A 21,616-nucleotide genomic window follows, 5' to 3' on the forward strand; every position below is an offset into this window, starting at 1 on the left:
AGTAGAGTAATCAATTGCATTGAAGTATTATTCAGTTTGAATATCATTAAAAACGTTGAGTAGGTATTTTGTATTAATTAAATTAGATAACTTACTTAATATTGAACAAAGGTTTATAATGAGAATTCAAAATAAGTAAACATTTATTAATCCTTTACCATATCCTGTAATTCTGAAAATATGGTCGAGTGCTAGAAAATTGAAAGCAATTAACACTCTCCGTATCATATATTCCTTTGTTACAACAGGTTTGGAAAATACCTGATTTTCAATGTAACCCCGAATAATAAAAACTAAGTCGGGAGAGCGAGCTGGTCAACGATACGGACCTTTAATCGCAATCCATGTATCATCAAATATGCCGAGCAATATGCCCATACTTATGAGGAAGTGCTTCATCTTGCTGATATCAAGCTGTAGCCGCCTGTTCATTTCTTAAAGTATGTAACTCTGGCTGTATGGTTTGTTCTGAATTGTGGCAATATCATTCACCATTTCAATTTTTATCATAAAATATTAATGCTAAAATTTTATTGCACAAAAAACATCAACACTCCAACTATTTTGGAAATACCGTTCATTACTAAAATGGATTTTCATTTGACCAACAATGGAAATTATGTCGATTAAATAATTCATAATTGCTATACTCTACTTCATCACGCCATATAAATTTTTTATCAAGTTTTCATCCTCTTGGGTCTTTATTAAAAACCATTGACAGAATTCTACCCTTTGAGGAAGATCATCTAATTGTAAATAATGCACCAAATGATATGGCAACGGTTTCCATTTGTGCTTTTTTGAATACGGTAAATTATTCTCATCAACAAAGTAAGATTTCTTCTACAATATCTAATTGAGACATTTGGAGAGGCTATAAAATTATCCATTAATTGACATTAATGACATTAATTTCGTTAATGTCATTATCCCTTAGTGGTTTATTCTTATTTATTTTTGTCTAATATTGACAAACTTTACATGAAATACCTAACTTTCTGTATAAAACGGTCGAATCAACAATTCTATGACATTTGTCATAAATAATAATAAGAATTAAAAAATTATCATTAGTAAATCCTACATTTGCCATCATTTACTATGAAATAAACATTGGTAAAGGAAACTGTCTCAACAATATAAATAATTAACTCTAATTAGTATATTTTTGACAGCCATGGCCTACCCTTCACTTTGTTGAAATAATTATGTGTTTTTATGTTTTAACTATGGTAGGTAGAGAGAAGAAGGAATATCTCTTATGGGAGAAAAGTTGAAAACGTATTCAGCTATATACTATTAACAATAGTTCAAAATCCTGCCAAAATAGCGTTGGTGTAGACAAAAGGTATGGTATGAATGTAGCAATTGTAGATCAATTGAAGTATGCAGAGCTACAAAATTTAATATCATAGTCCATTATTGAAAATTTCAACAACTTTCAATGTTAAAAAGTGAAAAGTTGTCCAGATCGTAAATCATATTTGGCGCTTAGCCTGATGCTAATGTGGCGTCACCCTTATTTGCCGCATTTCGACGTACCCTTTCCATATACACAGATTGTTCTTATCTCTTTTCTCCATAGTTTTAACTAACATAATAAAATATCTCAAAAATGGTTGGATTTGGGTATAGGGAATACCGATACCAAATAAAATACAGAGTGTTCTATTGAAAATAAGCAACTTATAAATGACTTTAGTTGTGCATGTTTAAAACACCCTGTATAAAATATGAATGGGTTGGTTATATGAAGTTAACGATTAAGGGTTTGTTTGTGGTTCCAATTAAACGTCACGTGCTTCGGTATTAGTTGAAATATCATTATTAAGTGTGAAATAGGAATTTTTCAATATTATGAATTAAAACAAAATATATCGAAAATACTTAATTGTTGGTAAAGGTCATTGTGCACAAATTTTATCTATAATTTCATGTGGAATTAAAAAATAAAATGAAAAATATTAGGTTCAATTAAAACTAACGTAATGGACTTCTACTACCGGTATAACCAGAAGTGTCACATTCAGAACACTCAGCGTCATTTGGAACCTACAGCTTCGTAATTTTAAATTTTTCATATACGCCATTACTTTTGATCAAAAGTTTTCGCGCCACATCCTGTATTGATATTTTGATATACTTGGAGGAATATAAATGTGACACACTCAACCAATAAATTAAAACACAAACTGTCAGTGTAAATAGACGAACGAAACACCCCCTAGAAGAAAATGAAAAACCCAACCTCATGCGAGTACCTAAGAACAGTCTATTTTTATACTTTGGCTGAACACAAATACATTTTCTTAATGGAATGAACATCAAAATTGATTTAGTCCAGTAAACAACGGTTTTAACCTCTATGAAAACGCATCGATTTGCTTGAAATTTTAAGTCTAAAAAGCAAAGTCTGCCCTATGCCGTTATGTGCTTTTACTCGAGGGATGGATACCTTCCCAACTAAGAGATGGTAATTTTTTTAATAAAACCATAGAAAAAAGCATTCTAAGCACAAATTATTTTATGGAGTTTTTTTCGAAAAATCAATACTTTTTAATTTCGTGATTGAAGTTTTGTTATAAAAAAGCAAATTTTCAATTAATTTTTCACAAGTCGAAAACTTTGGATTCCACCAAAAAACTGTAAAGAGGTTCAATGTAGCATTTAAAAAATAAAAAACAAATTATTTTTTTTGGATATAGATCTATTACGAAGCGAGTTATGATTTATTAAAGGTGGAACTTTTTTAGTGAACCAAAGATTTTGTAAAATTGGAAATTGAATAAGTGGAAAACGGTCAATTTTAGAAAAAAAATGGATTGAATATTTTTCAAAGAACTTTATAAAACCATTAAAATGAGACTTAATAAGACTTTGTAATACATAAAATAAGGGAGTTATGACGAAAATAATATAGAATCCTTTCATTTTATGGGAAAAGACGTCATTTTTAGCCTTGATATTGCCACCCTAATTGAAATAAAAATGTTATAAATTTGCAAATCATTTTTATTGAATACAAATGATAGGATTAAGAAGTTTGAATGGTTTAGAGAGCTTGTTTTTGAAAAAAATTATGGTTACAATGGAGAAAGTATTTTTTAATCTTTTTAAAAATTTGTCGTTTATTAAAAATTACTTGAAAAATATGAAAGATGCGTTAACACTGCTAGAGAACAAAAAGTTAGTTGCTTTGTGGTAAAAATTTCATTTTTTAAAATTTTTTTCTAAATTTCAGAATTAACGATATATAACCTTTTATAGTTCACAGTACTATGTGACTGGTACCGATTTGAAGTCATTTGAACGATTCCCTTTTGAAAATAAAGATTATAAATTTTCATTCAATGTGGTTTTTTAATCGGCCACCTAGCTCAAAAATTAAGAGAGTTATACCTAATTACTAAAAACACTGCTGTTGAATTGTCATCCCCTGTTCCAACAGTTGATGAGCATATTAAAAGATGCTTCTATAAAATTCAAATTTGGCTTGAAAATAAAAATATTAATTTTGTTGTAAAGTTGAAAGTTCAGCTTAACCCATTAAAATGGAAAAAAGTTCTGCACCACAAGAACTCTTGCAAATGATATATTGCAATTGCAAAAAGGATGTGGCTGCCGAAAAATTGGACTTTTGTGTAACAACTCAACTTGCTGGTGAAATCGATGTTCTGGTTAAAATTGTCTGAACAGTGCTCCAATAACTGATGAAGAAGAAGACAAAGACGAAAATACAGATAGTCATAATGATGATTGTTAAATTACTTTAAATATATTAAAACGTTGGATGAAATATTCTTTTCAAATCACAATCCTCACAATTTTAAAGATCATCAATTAAACATAAGTAATTTTTTTAATTTTATAAATATGATCATAAATGTTTTTTTTCAGTTTTTTAAAATAAGGGATGATTTTTAAACGAGAAACATTTGAGTGGAATACAATAAAACTTTTAATATAAACTAAGTAAGATGAAGTACTATATTTGTTTTTCTTTTCAATTTTACCATAAGAGTGGTTGATTTCTAAACGTTGAAAGACAAATAGTATCCTAAAACATCATGGTTTTTTTAAAGTTCTAAATGCTTTATTTTCAATTTATTGAATTTTGACAATAATGGGTAGTTTTCACCCATAATGTGCATATATTGGCATAGGGTAGATTTTGAAGGATAAATAGAACTTAATTTCACGAAAATGCGTCTTTATGGAATTCTAAGGTGATTTCACATTTTTAGGGTTTGTCACTTGACCAACTTTTAAATGGAACTTCTGATAAACTATTTTACGAATAATTAATATTTTTTCTTGAAAATATATTGACATATTTTTCAACCAATTCTAGAGACAATCAAACCAGTCCGAAATCGAAAACTGAACACATTTTTTCATCGAATTTATAATTTTTTACCTATGATTAAAGAAGTTTAGTGAAAAAGTAATTGAGACTTCTGAAAAAGCAGTATTAGAATTTAGAAATTGTATGAGTTTTTTGGAAAGTGTGTTATTAATATGCAATCGGTAAAATATAGAGCGATTTTAAGATTAGTGCTCTCGGTAACAAGTATTTTAAAGTCGAATAATAAATTGAAGATTTCCTTACTATACTTTTACGTACGATGATAAAAGTTGAGTGAGAAAATTTTAAAGTGCCTATTTCTGAATATGCAGTATTAAAATGTAGAAATCGAGAAGTTGTTGGGAAAGTTTGAGCTATGCAGTACAGTGATTTTCAGATGAGTATTCTCGCAGTGGGTCTGCAGACCCCTTTGATATTTTCCGTACACGAATCGTTTTTGTAATAATAGATAATTGTAGTAATCCTTAGTATTTTAAAGTGATACATCCGATTTTATCAGATATATTCAGTAAAATCAAGTAATACATAAAAGTAGATGCAAAGGATTCGACGCTAACATTTGAAAGAAAAAATAAAAGATAAACTTGAGAATATTTTATTCATTCACCAGTTTCAATATTATTTCGGTTTGTACAAGAACTAATATCGCAACGCTGTAAAGTAGATTGCTTGCGAGGGAGTACTTCCGTTGAACAAGATTTTTCAGAGCGGAAACAAACATAGTTTTGTATAAACGGTAAGACTTTAGTATCATGCTGGTGACAGAAGGGTTTGGTATATAGGTTGAGTCGGATGTGAGGACTCAAAAATGATATGAGAAGGGGCAGAGATAGGAAAAGTGAATCTACAGCTGAAATTGGACAAAATAGCCTTGAAATGGAAAAGTCGCTTGAATGGTATATAATTTACTTGAAATAACAAGAGAACTTGAAACGACTCCTTGCCCAACCTAACCTAACAATTTTTTTTGTTTTTATTTACAATCTTACAATTCATACAAGTCTACAATTCCATCTAACAATCTTGAAACTCATATCTTTTTTCGTCCATCAACATCGCCATTGGTACTCAACTGCATACGGAAGCATGCCGTATTTATCGCCACGAAGCTTCAATTCTTTGGTTGGTTAACTCCTTCATTGCTCACAAACTCTCGATCATGACACGTTGTCTCATGGTGGAAACCGTATTCTATCAAGTAGTTTTATTGTTATTTTATATTTGTTTTAAAAAAAATATTATATTCACGGATTTGATAAGCCCACATTATACTGGCCAAAAAATAACATTGGCATAGCTCTGCTTCCAGCTGTAATAGTTTCATAACAATTTCATAAATACGAGGGCCGTCTGAAAAGTTTCCGACCAGCCCGAATCTGAAATTCTTACTAAAATTTCATCCATTTTGGTAAGGTGAATTATCGATGTGTAAGCTATTCGCGAGTTGGGCGGCCGGCTTGCTCACTTTGAATTATCCTCTACATACCTGAAACAAAAAACAACCTGCTCCTAAAAAGTCAAAAACGATTTCATTAGCCGGAAAAGTGATGGTGATCGTTTTTTGGGATAGTCATGGGATTCTGTTCTCGCCTATCTTCAAAGAAAAAATTGAAAAGAAATGTGTCTTGTGCATCAGGACAACGCACCACCACACTAGGGTCATCGCCATGGCTAAAATTCACGAGATGCACTTCGAATTGGTTGACCATTCACCGTATTCCCCAGATCTGACTCACAGCGATTTTTTCCTGTTTCCTAACCTTAAAGTTTCACGCCTATTTTGAGGAAAAATATTACTAATATTGTTTGGAAGGCTTAAAAAGGTTGACAGCCTCGCAGGAATAAGTGAAATAAAAAGGGGGCTATGTAAAAAAAATGTCGTTAGATCCGAAACTTCCTCAGAGATACCCTCGTAAAAATCCATCCAAAATGTTCTTAATAAAGCCTCAAAGGTAGAAATCTAATGGCGACAGATCTGGAGAACGAGGAAGCCCTTGCGACAAATTCAGCGATTTGGTTCAGTGACGTTCAACCAATCGCGTACATTGTTGTGTCAAAGTGACGAACCATAGATCTGTATTCTATGAAAGTTAACATGTCCACTAATGTGAAAGGTTATTTAATCACTAAAGACAACTTCACTGATAAAATCTTACAACGATATTTCAATAACGAAGTTGTTCCGTAATCTGTAGTCAGTAGGCTTTTTAGAGCCATTAACAGTTGTAAACGATATGAATGTAGTTGTAGGAGTTTTCTTAAACCCATTTAAAAATTCGTCGGGAATTACTAATACGTGAATAGCCTTCTGAACATATTTATTGGGCTCTCTTGTTCAACAACTCTTGGTCTTACCGTTATTTTCCTTTTATAATTGCACCGGTATCTTCAAATTGATGATACAGACCATTTGGCGAACTAGGACAACTATATATGGACGATAGTTTCATAGTACCTAATTAAAGATTCGGTCTTTGCAAACTATAAAACGCAAAACACTTTCTATTCATCTTGACTATTAACCCGTTCTAGTGAATTGAGGCGAAAAAATCGCCTGCCCTTGCGCACTTGTGACAATCAACAAAACTGTTATTGCTCTTTCATTTGACATGTCATACCTATAAGTTTAACGTATTAAAAATTATGAAGCGTCAAAACCCCGATAATCATTTAACAACACCCAGTACGTGGTACACCCAAAAAAAGAGAAATTCGAAAGAAAAATCTCGAATGTGAAATGCTTTGAGGATATCTAACATGTACCTTTGTCTCTAGAATTGGGTTCAAAATACGTCATTAAATTTTCGTTAAAAATATTAATTATTTTCCAAGAAACCGCTAATTCATCTTCTGCAATTGTTTTGTTTTATTTCCGTTTCGGTTCAAAAGTCAATTTTGGTCACGTTTACTCAGTTTAAAAAAAAATAATTAACTTATTTGTCTCAAACACCATCGAAAATATGAAATGTTTTCAGTAACTAGAATGAATTGGTCGTCATAGGAAAAATCAGAGTATTCTTTTCCTGTAAAATTTCAATAGTACATCGTGATAAATTACATAGTATGGGTTTAAAGTATGGTATATAAATTACATGGGGCGCCTGGCAAGTATTTTCTGGGACTGTCACAAATTTTTAAATCTGCTAATAGATTATTATATTACTGTACCTCTACAACTAATACTTTGTATTTTTAATTTCTCCAATTTAAGTTGGCTCTCTAATAAGAATACTTTTTCATTTTCAATTTTACCTTATAAGACCCCACAATAAAATAAAACACGATATTTGTTAAAAACCTATTGTCAACCAGTGGAAGCAAATCCATGTCAGTAGAATCTAGCCTTTCTACGTGAGCAGCTCCCAGAGTACCCTTCCTTGCATAAATATAAAATTTTTTGCAGAAGAAAGGAGATATAGGGTACATGGTGGTGGGGATGGGAGAAGACTGCTTTCAATCGGTTGACTTACCTCCTACTTCTGTACGTAGGTGGCACCTACATGGGGTCCTGCAGCATCTTCCGTTGGTGACAAATGAGCGAGGTGCGGTTCGTTGAAGTGACAAACGTCTTATACCTTAGAAAATACAAAGTATCCTTCATATAGAACCACAAAGCCCTTTATTCTTGTTTCCCTCACAGATTGTGAGGTGGGGTCTATTCATAAGGGATATAGTCTTTCCTTGACCAAACAGTGCTGAGCTGTAATCACACCCAGTAAATGTGTGGGTGAATAGTATTCCTCTTGGCGGTCGTTGACAGTTCTGGCGATTGTAGAAGAGGGTAGAGTGGTAATAGCAACCAGCTTCACCCTTTGTATTCTTCTGAAGGTAATTTCACGACCGATCGGCTACTGCTCTTTTTAAAAATCTTTTTTCCGTTAACCATCACATTTATTCCCTCCTTATGAAAGATATTATAAATAAGAGATATTAGGCGTCTCGTATTTTCTCATTGACCAATGTTATAGAAGATATTTCATAAAATAAGTGTTTATTAGAAAAAAAATTCCACTTTTTGGGAAAAATATTTAAAGAACTTTATTTTTGGAACCACAGGTTGTATAGAGCTCGCCCTGGTTTGAAATTGTATGTATCTTAAAAGTATAAATCGATCACAGTCTTCCTCCATTGATAATGGTTTAGATTCTAACAACATATCAAAAATTCAGAACGACAGAAACTTTTACAAACACGTATGTACATCTTAATTGTACTATATCTAAAAGCCATTGTTTTACTTTCTACCAAAAAAAGCAGTTAAAAGGAGTCCGCTTAGTTTAAAGATTGCGCCTTTTATAGCAATATCTTGCTTTTTGTCCACCGTGATATTATTATCTTAAAGTTTTTCCAAAAGTTTCTTCTCAATTGTGTCTTTCTTCCATTCACTATTCATTGCAAAAAACTGTTTAAGTAATGTCACTGCTGCATTCATTGCATATTTTGTGAAATATTTACAAAATTTTCAATAACATTGCAGTTTGTGTAAAGAGACAAGCGCAAAGTTTTAGTAGAAGAGACCTCGGCTGTTGATCTTGTCTATAGATATCATGTCCAAGATTAGGCTACACCTGCTTTTGTGTTTGGTAGAAGAAAGTATAGTACTTTGTGATTTATGTGATTGTTATTTATTAATTTGTTTGGTTTTGATATTAAAAGATTAATTAATTGGAAAACTACATGACATATAATGGTGAAGCTTTTTCATACAAGCTTTATTTTTTTTAGGTAACAGTTAATTAAATTGTAAATAGAAAAATCAAGAGTAATCTCACTAAGCACTAATGAATTTCCCTGTAAATACATAAATTGTAATTTAACCAGTAAACTTTTCATCTCAAAAACTGCTTTTTATTGAAAGTCTATTTTGTATAAAAGAATCTAAAGTGTAGTCTACAGGTTGTCTCAAGCTATCGTATACAAGCAATATCATATACGTTATTTATAAAAACAGAATTCCTACTTTATTTTTGAATATTATACTAAATTGCGTATTGTTCTATTTGGATTCCAACGATAACAAGTACTAGATATTTTGTGACTTGTTTTATATCATTTAATAATCTTTTATCGGGATTCTATCCCAATTATCGGATTTTGTGCCCTACAAACTTTCAGAAGTATTTTTATGCACCATTTTGCCGAAACTACATACCATCAAAATTATTATCAACTGCCTTTACAAGTTATATCCCAAAGTTGTTTGATTATATCAGAAAACGTTTCTATACGTATATAGTAAAAACCTACATCAGTTAAACTAACTTTCCATATAGCGTATGAAATTTTGTAAACATCAAGTTTTTGTACGCCTTCTTGATAGAAGGTATTTTCAACCATGTGGTAAAATTTTCTTTCAGCGTGTCATCATCGTTGAACTATTGACCATGAAGAAAAAATTTTAGGTGTAAGAAGCGATGAAAGTCGCTAGGAACGAGGTCCGGGCTGTACGGAGGATTATCCAACACGTCCCAAACACAGCAGTTTTTTGGCACGTTCGCAGTGTGAGGTCGGGAAAAAACAACACATCCTCCCTGCTTGCTTTGTTATTGCGCGGTACAATTTCTCAATGGTCTCGTAGTAAACATGTGCATTGTTTGTTTGGCACCGTGGTAAAAAATTAATCAGCAAAATGCCTTTTCAGTTTCAAAAAACGGTGCACCTGAGTTTTCGAGTAGTCAAGATTTACTTAAGCGTAACTTCTAATGAGGTCTCCAGTCCATTGAATGCCGTGGGGTGTCGTATAATACCCAAATTCATCCCCTTTAACTATCCGAGGGAAAGAAAATATCAAAAACTGAAGTGTAAAGCCCATTCGTTGTTTTTGACATTGTTCTATAAAAATTTTGGATACTTAACGCGAGCACAGTTTTCGAAATTTCTGTTTTTCAGTAATTGTAAATTGTAAACTTACGGTTTTGCTTAAGCTTCTCTATAATTGCGTAAACCAACTCATTAGTAACGAAAGACAGGTATTCTCATTGTTCTTCTAATTATTGAATCACTCATAGCATTTGGTCCGGAAATCTTACAGATTTTCCGAAAAATTTCACTACATAAAGTAGCACTACAAAGTAGACATCGGCAGCAGCGGTATGAAAATAGCGTAAATTTTTTCTACTTCAATAAGAGAAATTGCCGCCCTTGCTAGGAACTGCGATTGCAGCGCTGTCGCTGATAGAAATAGAAACAGAACTTAGTTAGTGGATAAAACTCGAATTATTGCTGTGGTCCGTTCACATTGTCTTCTACGCCGAAGGGTCTAATACAAGTAATATGTTATCTGCCCAAATATTAACATTTAAATGCCTAGATATTCAAATTCCCTATCAATCAATGATTAGTGTCATTTCAATATCTACAATTGAAGTAACTGTAGCATTTAAAATAAACGAGGCTGAAGCGGAAAAGACGACGATCTTATAGTGAAAGAGAATCCTTTTTTAATATGAAGAAACGTATATTTCTTAATATTACAGACAAATCCAACACTAATATCATGTGATACAGTTCTCCGAATGGATTTTCTCAAAAACTTGACATAACGTCTACGAATTTTTTAACAATGATAACGGTAATTGGTCGACCTCCAGCCGAATCCATTTTTTTAAATTTTCAGAATCTTTCAAACTTTCGTTAATTTATTTAAATACGTTTCATTAAATAATGAGATACTTCATAATAAATTTTTTTACAATCGTTATAACCTCTTCTGTTCGGTAAATATGGTTAAATTTAAAAGTACCTCATAACATTGAAAACCTTTCACTATTGACAATGAAAAATAATTTATGACATTGGATGACATCTATTGACAGAAAAACTTTTTTCACATAAACAATTCTTTAATATTGTTAATTGACTGTACTTGTAATTTAATACTTCATGGAAAACGAAAAATTAAAAATTACCAAACAATCACATGTCTATAACGCAAAGTTCAAAAATGCGGCAGAAGCTAAATACTTTTATGGCTCTCTCGACCGCTTAAACGTTCTACAAGCTTTGATTGGCTAAACATTATTGTTAATTTGCGATTAATCTATGCGTTATAGACATGTGATTGTTTGGTGATTTTTAATCGATTTTTTTTCGCTTAATGCAGTGATATAACTCGCATGCGAACGTTTTGAAACACCTTGTATAGTAACCTTAACGTCCCCGGCTGTAGACTCTTCCCCAGAAAGTGGTACTCGGCCTCAGTTACAGTGTATGAAAAATTAGAATTAAAATGGACGCCACAAGGTTTTTAGCGTAATTAAATTGCTAGTAAAGAATCAGGTACGATGGTTGCTATTTAAGATTTGTTTTGAGATATGGCAACACTGATATGAATATGTCAAATCTGACACTGCCATTATAAATTTTGACATTTTTAATGATGAACATACTCAGAACGTGTTGCCATACGAGTACTATTTTAGTTGTTTACGGATACTTGAAACATTCGTATTGGTAAAAAAAATGGAATTAAATTGCGAACAATTTCGTGCGATGATTTTCTATGACTTCGACGTGGATTAAACCAACAGTAACGTGCAGATCAACTCGCTTCGACTTTTGGTGATGGAACACCATCTCGAATCACCGTGTTTCGCTGGTTTCCAGAATTCAATCGTGCTCGAGCTTCAATACAGGATGAATTTCGTGAGGGTCGTCCAAAATCGGCTGTCGAGCCAGAAATCATATATGTTGGGCGTAAACCCATATTGCAAGATCGTCATGTGAGTTGATGCATACTTGAGCATTAGTTGCGCTCGCATACATTCAATACTGCATGAACATTTGGCTGTCAAAAATATTTGCTCGCGTCGGATACCGCATAATTTGACAATCGCTCAGAAAAAAGTTCGGGTTGATTGGTCCAAAGATATGCTGAAAAAATTCAATCGTGGTGCTTCAAAAGATGTCTATAAGATGGCAGGTGACGAATCATGAATCTATGCATTTGAACCCGAAACTAAACAAGAATCGACTGTATGGGTCTTCCATAACGAGTCAAATCCAAAACAAGTCGTTCGCGCGCGAAGCAAATGGTCGCCTGTTTTCTCGGAATAACTGGACATGTCGCCACCGTTCCATTAGAGTAACGTAGAACGGTCAATACTGAATGGTACTGCAGCATTTTTTGTCAGAATTGTACTAAAAAATCAGGAAAACCAATCACAGAAGACGAATCATTCTACACAACGACAATGCGTGCTCTCACACATCGGTTTAAATAAAAACATTTTTGACAAGTCTAAGATATCTAATTGTTTTTCCATTCTTGTTTGATGCGTTTTGAGATACCTCAATCGGAATGCAAAAATGATTCGACAATGCATAAGTGTATTGATTGTAATGGAGAAATATTTTAAAACAATAGAGTCATATTATAAATATTTTTTTTACTTGTCAAACTCAAAACTTAAGTAGTAATCATCGTAAAAAGTTAGGAACATCTTCCAAATAATTAAATTAATCAAAATAAAACTACCCTCAAATTAGTATTAATTGCTGTAAACATTGAAAGAAACTTCAGTATATAAGAAGTTTGTATGAAAAGTAACAAAATTCGCATTTAATACAAAGTAGTAGTGAATTAGAAACAACTCAGACTTATATTTATTAGAGATAAAGATTGGAAATTATCTACGAAAAGCTGGGATCGTTGCATCCCTCAATTGTGATCCAAGTTTCTGGAGATGATGTCCTTGACGCTTAAGAGGTGCACCTTTAGCGCTCTTGATTTTAGGTACACTTAAACTTTGTAGCCAGAGAACAGCGTGCATAAGGAATAGTTTCACCACAAATTTACTAAAAAAACGAAAATTACTGATCATCCACAATAATAACAACGAAATATGAACATAATTAAAAAACCTAACGGACCGAATAACATGTTACAAAAATCGAAATATCAGTAAATTGGAGATGTCAATTATCTCAAATTCTTGTGAGATTATTTGTGGTAGCCATTATACACAAGTTGCTATAAAAAAGATACAATAAAACCGCATAAAGATCGGGTATAAAATTATCTTTATATTGTGAATACATTTTTTCTACCAGTCTTATTAAGTTTAGTAGAATAATGTCAGAAGGATTTGAGGAAAAAAAAGGAAATTTCAGAATGTTTTATATTGAAGCACTCTTTAAAAATTATAAAATGAATAAATTCTAATTTTTTTCCTTTATTTGATATCTGTATACGTTACGAATAAAATAAGACATATTTCATTAAAACCAATTCATAATTTCTGATTTTTTCCACAATTTAGTAGCATTTCATTTCATTGAAATTGTTAGCAGTTTAATTTTTTCTATAGTTTTACTTGATTTAAAATATAACTCCAGCTACTTCTCGAATCATTGCAAATTACATGGTGCCAGCTCATCCTTTTTATAAAGAACGATGAATTTTGAAAACAGAAGTCAATTGAAGAAACTAATAATTAATAGGCATTAGAGTTCAGTTTAATGTGTATACGTATTCAATCATGTTACATGTGTGTACGAGATATTGCCTGTATACAGTATATTGGGTCACCTGATATGGTAATTGTGCCATTAATATACAGTTAAATAATTGATATAAAACATAAAATTTTTTTTCTATAAGCAGTGATAAATAAAACGGTATATCTAAATAAATCGTCAGCAGATTCTTTTGAATTACTTTTGATGTGACAAATAAATAAAGATTACAGGATATTAACTATACTATTGTTATAGTTTATTTCAGAAAGGTAGAGAATGATAATAATAATACCACCCTGGTTTAGGTCAATTTATGAGTTTACCTATCCACAAACACTGCAAATATGGTGCCAAAGGCGTGCCGGTAGGATACTCGTAAAAAGGAAAGAATTTTATTTTAACAGAATAAGAATTAGGCATTATGTACATAGTAATAGGTACACTTATTTTTTATTGACCATTATACAAAAAATACATTATAGATAAATTAAATTATTAAAAATCTCAATATTCATCGTCATCTGAGGAGCTGTCGTCTCTTCTTAATGTTATAATTAACGGGTTAACGATCCGATCGATCAAGTAGTCAAGATTCCACATTTTCTCCTTTTCTTAAATGACATGCTAAACTGCTTTTTGCCAGTTCACCTCCTTAATGGCTTAATCCTTTCACTTGCGTCCATATAAGTGCTATAGGATTTAGTTCGCAATGATATGGCTGTATGCGTAGCACAGTTACACTATGTTTTTCTGTTCTATCTTCCACGGCGTATTTCGTAAAACGATGTTTATGTAAATTTGCTATAGCTAATAGTTCTTTTTTTATCAAATTATCTTCAAATTTAATACTTTTGGTGGTTAACCAGTCAATAATTTCTTGTTTTCTCCAAGATGAATTTGGAGTCTTCTCTATGCGTCGAGAATGATAACTTGCGTTATCCATAACTACTACTGAATCAGCCGAAAGATATTTTATCATTTCACCAAAATAATCTTCAAAATCATCCGAATCCTCGTCCTCGTGGTATGGCACGACTGAAAGGTTAGCAAACCTTCTTTTAAAAATCCCTCTTCGCTTCCAATATGGACGATTAATAGTCTTTTCCCTCTACCTGAAGGCACCTTAAGACCTCCCATGAAAGCTTGGCGAGCACTAGTTATATTTTTGTCTTGCCACATTTTTGGTACTGTATAACCTTCATTAATTCACGTCTCATCAAAATAAAAGATTTTTTTCTGCTCTGCTCTGTACTGCTTTATACTTCTTAAGTATTTTCGTCGCCAGCAAACAATTTCATCGCTTTCCAGTAAAAGTGCTTTATGGTTATGCTTTTCTTCATATTTCTCAAAGTGGTCCATAAAAGTTTCTTAGTTATCAACGGAATACTGTCATCCTGGCCAAGCTCCATTAAAATCTTATCTAGGGTGGGTATTTCTTTTTTAAAATAAAAAGATTGAACTTTATCGAATTCCAGTCATTCGGGAACAACGGTCGACAGTTTCTTGTACAGTAAATTTAGGGTAATCGTATTTTATACAATCGTGTATATTTAAAATAATAAGTTTTTCATTCACAGATAGTGGAGAATTATTGGAACAGTTTTCATTGGTGTAAATTACGCCATTTTATTACTAATCTTATAATACTGTGAACACTATTTACGGCTGAACAGCAAATACTGATAAGTATAACTAAACAAATATACTTATAAAGGTCTAAAAATTTTGGGTAAGGCACCATTACCCTTGGTTGGAATTAGGCAGAGGCACTAATAGAAGGTTAAACGGTACCTCTTAAACGCAAAACGTAACTGTATAATTTACTATCTAAGTAATCCCTACACAATATACTGATACTATACTGAAATTGAGCCGAACTGGTCGGAATTCCACTTTTTATTGCCCTATACATTTCCGAAATAGACACTATAAGAGTATTAATAGGAATTAGAAAAATTTTGCTTTTTAAGCTATTGCAATGGTGCAAATTATTTATGTGATTTATTCAATTAAAATATATAGAAAAAACAAAATACGAGGCATATCAAAAAAGTAAGTTTCCCTTTAAAATAAACATAATTAGCTTTATTCCTTGTCCCGCCACCTGTAAAGTTCGGTGGTCGGCAACGTTCTTGAATTCATAAAGTATTACGTTGACGCTGTGGATATAGTGACGTGCTATTCATAACAAGAGGCGTGGAATGCTCACTGCAAATGTTGTTCTCCTCCACATAGGGCATGATCCACAGCAGCTGTTTTGATGGAAATTGACTGGGAGTTACAATTTCTTGCACCTCAATAAATTCATGTCCTCTCGTGAGCATTTAGGCAACGACGAAAAGCTGGTCGTTGTGTAAGTCACAAACTGGTTCCATTAATTACTCAATGACAGAGGGATACGAAAATTGATCCCACGATTTTACAAGTGTCTCGATTCTGAGACATTACTCTACTTTTTTCCAATAAATATATTATATTTGCGTAAGCTATTCGCGCGTCGGATGCCGAGTTTTATTACATTATTATTATATTATATATATATATATATATATATATATATATATATATATATATATATATATATATATATATATATGTATATATATATTATAAGAGCTTCTGATAGAGAATAGAGAGATAAGAATGCTTAGACACCTGAAAAAAATAATAATACTATTTCATAGTTCAAAACGTATTCACGGCGTTTCAACGCGAGGGACATATTTGTGTTGGTATCAACTCGAGAAAATGTTAACTTGATTCAACTTTCATACTATTTCTGGCGATATATCAGTCAACCAATACTACTAAATATCATTTGTACCAGATATCATGGAAAAACTAATTGAAAAATATCTTCAAGTATTATATTCTTAATAAAAGCAAGTTTAAGAATTAATATGACATGCATACTCTTTTTGGCGACCATTTGTATATTAGTTAAATTTATATTTCTCAATTAATGCATGAAAAGCCGTATATAACATCATCAAGATCCGTTTTCACAGACAAAACTGCGATTTGTTGAACAAAAAATTTATTAGTTCAGATGTTCACAGACATGTCCAATTATGGTATAAATCCAGCACAGCCACATTAGAATACAATGTCAGATGCGATAGAAATATTGAAAAATTAAAGAAAAAATCTAAAAGATGATATATTGGAAGCTTCTTAGCGTAGAGACTTTTAGAAGGAGCATGTAGATTCTCAATAATCTGCTACACTTGCAAAGAAGATACGAGCACTTTATATATTTCATACAGAGCATATACTTACCCTAGTCGAGGCATTTGTTATTAAAAATGAAAAAGCTGAGAAAATAAACGAGTTTACGTAGTGTAACAGACTCTGCATTTGGGATTAAATTATACTGCCGATTACCAAATGTCGTCCAAGTGCTCATCTACAACATTTTGATTAAGTAAGCATTTGTAACTTTACGAAAACTGAACTTTACAGTGGAAAAATCGTGGGTTTACGCATACAAGCCCAAAAGAAAACGTCAAAGGTTTTTTCATGTGAAGATAACATTTCAAAATATTTAATAATTATTATCTAAATTAAAAAAATACAGGTTATGTAACGCCACTGAAGTGCATTTTATAACGTTAGAGATTTGTGGTTAAATATAAAAAAATATATATGAAAAACATTATTATTATTATTATTTGAACAACATTGCGTATATTCTGTTCATGCTGCACCAGAAATTTTGTTTATTTTTCTATTTTTTTCATCCCTATCTTCCGATATTGCGTCAATTTGGTGATAAAGAAGTACTTTTCCAATAATTTACCTGCTTCCTGAGATTCTTAAATGCTCTGAGGAGGTAGAGGCTTATCCATTCAATCTCCTTATTCTTGATTATCATATAAGTAAGAATTTATCATTTCTTACCTTTCTTTAATGTGGTCGTTCCAGGTGTTTGTATACAAGTTTCTAGGTAAGTATAACTCTTGGAATACAGAGGTCGGCATAAGTCAGGCAATGCTCCCGAAAAATCAGCAACTATCCATGCGGGAGGTCTCGTGGGTCCATACTGGACTTACATACCATTTTGAGGATCACGTTTCTGACTTATACCGAGCTCTGTATATCATCTTATAATTTAAGGAGGAAGCATGAGAATAATAAAAAGGTTTTTCTACGCCCATGCTAGTAAACATCAAAAATCGAATTGTTAACATTCCTTGTGAGTGACCTTTAACAATATAATCACTTTATGGGATCTTTTTATACGTCGAGTTTTCTTAGCATATTATGGAATTTTTTGCAATCAAAATTATTGCATTCCAAGAATGTTTGAGGACGTAGAAAAAATATGAGGCACTACCCGAGTTGTAAGTCTATTACGCATTCGTCAAATTGATGCACTCACTGCTGCGCGGTTCAGTGCGTACTTGGTTCAGCACTTAAACAATTGTTACATAATTTACTATAGTTTGTATCTTATAATTAAAGTTATATTTTGCACTTCTCTTGATAACAATAGTTTATGCCAGATTTCTTTTTGCGAATTCCATGTTCATTATTTTATTTTAAGGAACAATTTCATACCCTTCTACTAACTGATAAGGTGAGTTGAAAGTGGTTATTTTCGCGCATCTTTTGTTACAAAACTATTACCAGCACATGACTAGAATCCTACAATAATTTCTGATGGCAGAGTTAATTTCAATATTATTCTTTTTCCAGGATGATGGATCCGATGATGGTCGAGGTGATAACTCTCCGGTGACGAGTCAACCGTCTCCTTCCAGAACCCAAAATGCTCCCGTGTATGCCATGCCACCACCCGCTTATAATACGGTGTCACAAAATAAAGGAGAAAACTCCGCATTAAACCAAGGCGATGTCCCTGTTTATACGCCAGGTGAGCTCAATAAACTATAATAACCACGTAATAACTGAAATAAATCTATTGTATAACATCAAGAAGTTTGATAATTATCAAACAATCAAAAAGAAATTAACTCCAAAATCATAGAATTTGTTATGGTTATTTAAGATTATCGAGTATATACACTGCCGAATAATTGAAGGAATTTTAGGAAAGTATTGGAATAATCTGGATAGATATTCTAAATAAATAAAAATCAGAAATGTTTAATACACTTTATCCACGACTGTTGTATAATGTACCCGTTATACGAACTTAATAATACACATTAATTACCGCAGTGATTAATGATGAGATGCTTTCTTGATTTAGTTATATTGAATATACTGTTTACACCACCACTACACCAACACTAACAGAGACTGAAGGTAAACTAAAATCTAATAACTTGACTTACCTGTTTTATACTAAACTTTCCCTCCAATAAGCCACCTCCCGCGAAAAATTAATTTCAGCGGGAAAACTCGTTGGCGGGAATATTCATGTTTATTCTTTGACTACTAAACTAAAGAGTGGGCTGTAAGGAATTGGCCCTTTGTCCCTATTTAATCTACTCTTACATCTAGCAATTTCCTTATTGTATCTCTCGATGGTGAGTGGAAAGTGGATTAACCGATGTACCAGAAAATGGATGTTGGCCATTTTATGTTGGATACAATGAAAAGAATCAGTGGTGTTTTTCCTAAATACATCAAATTCTAACCTATTACTACGTTTGCCTTCTTTGTATTGAATATGGCGAGAATATCATCCACATACCTGTACCATACCCTAGGAAAATACTGAAACCCTTCGGTATGGTACAGGTATTGGTACATGGATGATATTTTCGCCATATTCAATACAAAGAAGGCAAACGTAAACGAAGTTCACCTACGAAATGGAAAGTAATGGACAGTTACCATTTTTAGATACTTTAGTAATTAGGAATAGTAATAGGTTAGAATTTGATATATTTAGGAAAAACACCGCTACTTGCAGGTACATCCACGCTGATTCTTTTCATTGTATCCAACATAAAATGGCCAGCATCCATTTTCTGGTACATCGGTTAATCCACTTCCACTCACCATCCATACAATAAGGAAAAGTGATTCATTGAGAATGTAGCTGTACTCAACGGTTATGAAAAAAGAATTGTAAATAGGTTAATCAATCGTCATAGGCTTAAGAAATCTCTATGTGAAACCACTTTTTTCCAAACCCAAAGTAAAATACAAGAAAAATTTGCTTTCATACCTATCAATCCTCTTTACACGAGAGGATTGGAAAGAATATTTAATAGAGTGGGTTTAAAATTGGTTTATAAATCCAACAACACATTAAAACAATTGTTGGGCAATCACAAGGATAAAATACCAAATTTGGAAAAGAGTGGTGTATATGAAATAAATTGTGGTGATTGTGACCGATAGTATATTGGGCAGATTAAGAGATCCGTTATTGTCCGGTTTAAAGAACACATAGCTCATTTGAAATATGGACGGACCGGAAAATCAGGTATTGTCGATCACGCTGCCAGTCACAATCATTGCATAAATATTAATAATGTAAAATTGTTGAAAAATATATTCAATAATAAATTATTGGATGCATTTGAGAGCATTGAAATTGCTAGATGTAAGAGTAGCATAAATAGGGAGAAATGCCAATTCCTTACAGCCCACTCTTTAGTGAATATTTCCGCCAAGGAGTTTTCCCGCTGGAATTCATTTTTCGCGGGAGGTGGCTTATTGGTGAGAAAATTTAGTATAAAACAGGTAAGTCAAGTTATTAGATTTTAGTTTACCTTCAGTCTCTGAAGACGATAACTTGGTTATCGAAATGCGTGTCAGACAGTATAATTGTTAGTGGTGGTGTAAACAGTATATTCAGTATGAATATCGCCAACGGTTCCAGAAATTTCAATTTAGTGATTTAGTTGTATTAAATTTCTAAACAAGACCCGATACAACTAAGACAAAAAGACTACTAGAGTCAACGGAAATGAAAGTACTCAGGAAAATAGTAGGGAAAACACTTTCAAACAGAAAAAGAAGTGAAAACTTAAGAAATACGTGCAAGGTGGAAAATGTAATTGACCAGGTACTAAAACGAAAACAAGAATAGAATAGTAACATTAGCAGAATGACAAGCGAAAGTCTAGTGCGTATCGCAAGGGATAAATCGTTAACAGACAGAAGAAGTATTCCTCAACAGACAATCTGGATCCATGAAGCTGAAACTGAAGAAGAAACAGGTTTTAAATCTACCATACAAGAAGGAAGAAGAAGAAGAAGAAGAAATTTTTTTGTTACAAAAATCGGGTTCGTAATTATATCATGTAGACATAAAGAAAGGTGTACCAGATTCGAACCCGGGACGTTGGAGTTGTAAAAGGACGGTGCATATTCACTGAGCCATCAGCAACTTGGAATATACATGTCGTATATTTTCATAATATGATCTCTTTTTTGAACTGGTATAAGGGAAAAAATCACTTCATTCTCTAAATGAGTTTGTTAATATACTTTACTAAATTATCGGCAAAATATAAATCTTCAACTCTATGGACTTATTATTCAATGCTTAGAAGTACGATCACCTTACATCAAGGTATACATTTAGAAAATAATAATAAGTACGAAGGTTTTCAGCCTAAAAAAGTGAATACTTTTTCTATCGAAGATATCAATAACTTTTTAACTAAAGCATTTGAAGATAAATAGCTAGTAACAAAGGTGAAACCAGTGGTGTTGTCGAGCCGGAACGCCCGGAACGTCGTTCCGGTATTTCCTTTTTGGACAGGAACGTGTTCCGGAACTAAAGATGATTTCTGATAACGAGAATTGGCTGACGTATTAAAAAAAATTAAAAAGAATTGCTGATTTTTTTTCTAATTTTCA

The 21,616-nt window shown here is 32.4% G+C and overlaps 1 protein-coding gene across 2 annotated transcripts in view; it reads left to right on the forward strand.

The window, feature by feature from the left end:
- LOC130447514 (dnaJ homolog subfamily C member 5-like) overlaps window positions 1-21,616 on the forward strand; it is a 77,918-nt gene that overhangs the window by 43,101 nt on the left and 13,201 nt on the right. For both annotated transcript variants that reach the window (XM_056784379.1, XM_056784380.1), the window contains one exon: window positions 18,527-18,704. In XM_056784379.1, the coding sequence (XP_056640357.1) occupies window positions 18,527-18,704 (178 nt within the window). The remainder of the gene's footprint in view (window positions 1-18,526; window positions 18,705-21,616) is intronic.

The sequence above is a fragment of the Diorhabda sublineata genome, chromosome 8, assembly GCF_026230105.1.
Source record: "Diorhabda sublineata isolate icDioSubl1.1 chromosome 8, icDioSubl1.1, whole genome shotgun sequence".
NCBI lineage: Eukaryota > Metazoa > Arthropoda > Insecta > Coleoptera > Chrysomelidae > Diorhabda > Diorhabda sublineata.